Below are 3,619 nucleotides of genomic sequence, written 5' to 3' on the forward strand. Positions count from 1 at the left end.
AGTCAGCCGATCAGGCGACAAGCTAAAATTACTCGTACTCGGCTTTACTGAAAACGTTTCAAACACAAAATATTGCATTTAACATATGGAAAATTGTGAAAAATGTGCTGAAATGTTTTCCAAAAAGCCAAAACATGCTCAAATTCTGCTCAAAAGTCAATTAAGTGCTCACAAGTGCTGCAAATGTAAAATAACGCTCCAATTTCGCCTACCCTCCTTTCGCGCGCTCTAGCCCCCAGGATTTCGCGCGGCCATTTTTTTCTCGCAAATTTCTTTCGCGTCACGCACGACGGACTAAGCGAAAGAGGGACTACTCGTAGTCTAGTACAGTGCGGTTCGGAGCGGGCAAGATGGGCGTGTCTCTTGCTCGCTCGACATTGCTTGCATTGTTCCCGCGGAAAACTAAAAAACTCTCAACACCACCATGTAATAAATCCTTTTATTAGCAAGCTTTTTTGGCCAAGAGAGCTCGTCTGGCCTTTGTCTTGGTCAATAACAACGCAAAAGAACGAGGCCAATATTCAGGCAAGCATCTTGACCGACAAAGATTGTCAACAACTTATGTATAATGATACAGTTACAGTCGTGGAATAAACTGTTCAGGTTAATTTAAGATGTTACGATTAACGTAATGCGATGCATTTGTGTTATACGTTTCCCCGTTTAGACATTCAACACAAGATGTCATCAAGTCAAACCAACGGTAACACCTTTACTCATTTGTCTACTGAATGGATATTTTTATTTGTGCATTTCTTTCTTTTTTTAAAAGAGCCACAAAGAAAATTTAGGGGCTTTTTCAAACGGGTAAACTCTCAAATTCCTGTTTGTAGCACAACAACAACAACAACAAAACACACAAAAAGATTAACTCAATTCAAAGCTTCCTGAAAAGAGCTGCGTTACTCAAGCAGTCTAAGGCCAGGGTCAGGAATGTAAAGTAGAATTATGGTTGGGCAGCTACATCTTTTGTTCTATTTGTTTTACGAAGCTGAATTTTTTCCCTTGTCATAAAGGTGGCCAAAGATGGTTATAATTTAGCATAGCCCTAACTGTGGAGGCCACTAAAGATACACACTAAAAACGAGTATTTTGCTTTTCCCGCAGAAAACAAGGGAGAGACAGAACCTTCTGCAGGTAACATATAAACAACTGTCAATTTTTATTTTTAGGATCTGTCTACACTATACCGAACGGCTCATTATGTCGACATGAAAGATACTCCGGCCTGGTATGAGCAGAAACGACCGCGCAGCTTGGCTCCGTTACGTTTTGTGTGAACGAAAGGCCTATCCTATATGGTTTTCGCGCCGGCCCAATAACTATACGCTATAGTGTAGACATAGCCTTATTAGGTCAGACTAACAAAAATGAGGTTTTACGTGAATCGGACAAGGGTGCGAAACCTCTGAATAGTAAAAGTTTTAAAATAACAGGATGATATTGAGGTTTAATTCATTGCAAAATGACATTTGTTTGGTTTTCTACAGGGGACGACATAAGAGAGGTGGTGCAGTTAAAGGAGAAAGAAGGTAACATGTGAAAAACCTGTCAAAAAAATAAAGTTTCAGGGACAAAGGATGTGAAACTTTTAATAGTACAAGTTCGAAAATTGCAGTTTGATTTCGAAGTTTAATTGGTAAGAAAATGACTTTTTTTGTCTTTTCTACAGTTGTGCCGGAAAAGACAGATGGAGGTGAGAAACGAGCTTCAATAACCTCTATTATCATTGTTATACATTATAAAATTTCTGCAAAAAAGGAAAAGTTGAGAACATAACTGACATACACGTTGGTTTCTCTATAGATCCTAAAGAAAATGTGGAAGCCCTGAGGGCAGAAATAAGCGGTAAATATACCAAAGTTTGTCATTACTACTTTTTGAAAACGACGACGTTTCGACCTTAGGCTAACATCACTATCCAGTCAATACTATATTTTATGATAACTGCAGAAATTCTCGCCCGCTCATTGGCTAATTTTCATTGTCAATATGCGGACAGACACATGAATTTATAATTTATGTGATGCGGCAACGAGCGAGAGCGGACAATTTGACAATTTGTTATGTAAAAAAACAAACTGACGTTAGTTTTTTCATGCGTCTGTCTGTTATTGAAGATGAATTTCTTTCCTGGCTTTATCAAATTCTAGAAATATTGTTATACTATTTCCATTGTAAATATCTATTGCTAATGTAGTATTTAATGTAGTTTTTATTATCTGTATTTTTTAGAGGGCCAAAACATGATTTGTAATGTTAGTTACTGTTACGTGTCACCCTCATAAAATAAAGTCTCTTACTTACTTACAATATTCTTTTTCAGAATTAAAAGAGCAGTTGAAGCTCTCAAACAGTAAGTTTTCAAATTCTGTTTGTCTGTATATAATTCTTGATAGCCAAAGAAACACAAACTCGCCAGTCATGTAAAAAGCTTGCAAAATACAGTAATGCCTTTTGCTCATTGGTTGTAATATTATCTGACGTTTGATTGACTGTTGTCCTAAATCGGAGTGAGTAATACTTGTTTGTGACGCTAGCAAGAAAATTTCCCTAAAATAGGAAAAATAGAAATGTGTTAAACAAAAAACTTATCTCACAATTTTATGTCTTTCTTTCATTTTTAGTGCGCTGTTGGCGTTGCAAAAGAAAAGGCCACAGGGCCAAGGATTGTACAGAAAGAGGGGGAGGGAGAAGGCAGTGGGGTGGCCATGGGAGGGGACGTGGGTGGGGGAGAGGAAGGGGAGGGGGAAGGGGAGGGGGAAGAGGGGGGGGAAGAATGGTAGTCAGTATGGGAGGGGCAACATTTTCCGTCTCGTCTTAAATTTATTCTTATTTAACATAAACGGGGGGAGAGAGACAGAAAATGCCAATAGGGAGGGGAATGGGGGCTAAGAGGGGGGCTATATTTCTAAGGGTAAGGGCATAAGTTATATAAATTTTGTAAATAGACGTTGAAATTAGTGTATGTAATAATAATAATAAAAAAAAAATGTAAAACATATATACCAAAAAAAAATCGTTAAGATGTATTGTTAATCTTGCATTCTAAAAAGTTGAATTGCTGTAAATAGTTTGTAAATAGAATTGTAAAATACACGATGTTAACTTAAGTCTTATTTATTGTAAATGTTGTTGTACATAAAAATTGTATATATTTTAACCTCTGTAGAAACAACTATGTAAATATATTATTGTAGCTTTAGACTTGGGCTCGGCGCTTCCCACGGGAACATGTAGTGTCTTTACAGTCTAAGTGCCTATTGGACGTTACACATTGTCAAATGTCAAACCCTTTTCTGTAACAAAAAACACACAATGAAGAGCTTAATAAAAGTGTCCACCGTTTTATTTATTGTGTATATTTTGTTTTGTAACCCCCCTTAGCTGAGCCAAAATCCCCTTTCCAGGTCTTACATTCATAGATTGACATAGATTTATTGATTGATATCATGTATTCGTAGGATATTGTAGTTGTTAGAATAAAGTTGTTCTTTCCAGATAAAAATATTTCTTTGATGATAAAATGGCGTGTGGTACCTCAAGAGGAATAGGGGTCTGATTATGGCTGAAGGACCTTATAGGGTAGCATAAAAAAAATCGTTTCCATCAGAATTCA

At 37.0% G+C, this 3,619-nt stretch overlaps 1 protein-coding gene across 1 annotated transcript; it reads left to right on the plus strand.

Moving 5' to 3' along the window:
* The first annotated feature begins 219 nt into the window (after nt 1-219).
* LOC145474645 (uncharacterized) lies at nt 220-3,061 on the plus strand. Its single transcript, XM_081455160.1, has 7 exons — nt 220-703; nt 1,108-1,137; nt 1,491-1,532; nt 1,673-1,696; nt 1,807-1,848; nt 2,327-2,356; nt 2,628-3,061. The coding sequence occupies exons 1-7, from the start codon at nt 637-639 to the stop codon at nt 2,822-2,824; spliced, it is 432 nt and encodes a 143-aa protein (XP_081311286.1). The 5' UTR covers nt 220-636; the 3' UTR covers nt 2,825-3,061.
* The last annotated feature ends 558 nt before the right edge of the window (nt 3,062-3,619 follow it).

Source organism: Orbicella franksi, unplaced genomic scaffold (genome assembly GCF_964199315.1).
Source record: "Orbicella franksi unplaced genomic scaffold, jaOrbFran1.1 SCAFFOLD_105, whole genome shotgun sequence".
In the NCBI taxonomy this organism is placed as follows: domain Eukaryota; kingdom Metazoa; phylum Cnidaria; class Anthozoa; order Scleractinia; family Merulinidae; genus Orbicella; species Orbicella franksi.

Excerpts from the sequence above, each read along its gene's own strand:
- LOC145474645 (XM_081455160.1), top strand. The coding sequence starts at position 637 with ATGCATTTGTGTTATACGTTTCCCCGTTTAGACATTCAACACAAGATG. Across the intron at positions 1,697-1,806 it reads GCCGGAAAAGACAGATGGAG|ATCCTAAAGAAAATGTGGAA; the intron begins GTGAGAAACGAG and ends GTTTCTCTATAG. Across the intron at positions 2,357-2,627 it reads GCAGTTGAAGCTCTCAAACA|TGCGCTGTTGGCGTTGCAAA; the intron begins GTAAGTTTTCAA and ends TTTCATTTTTAG.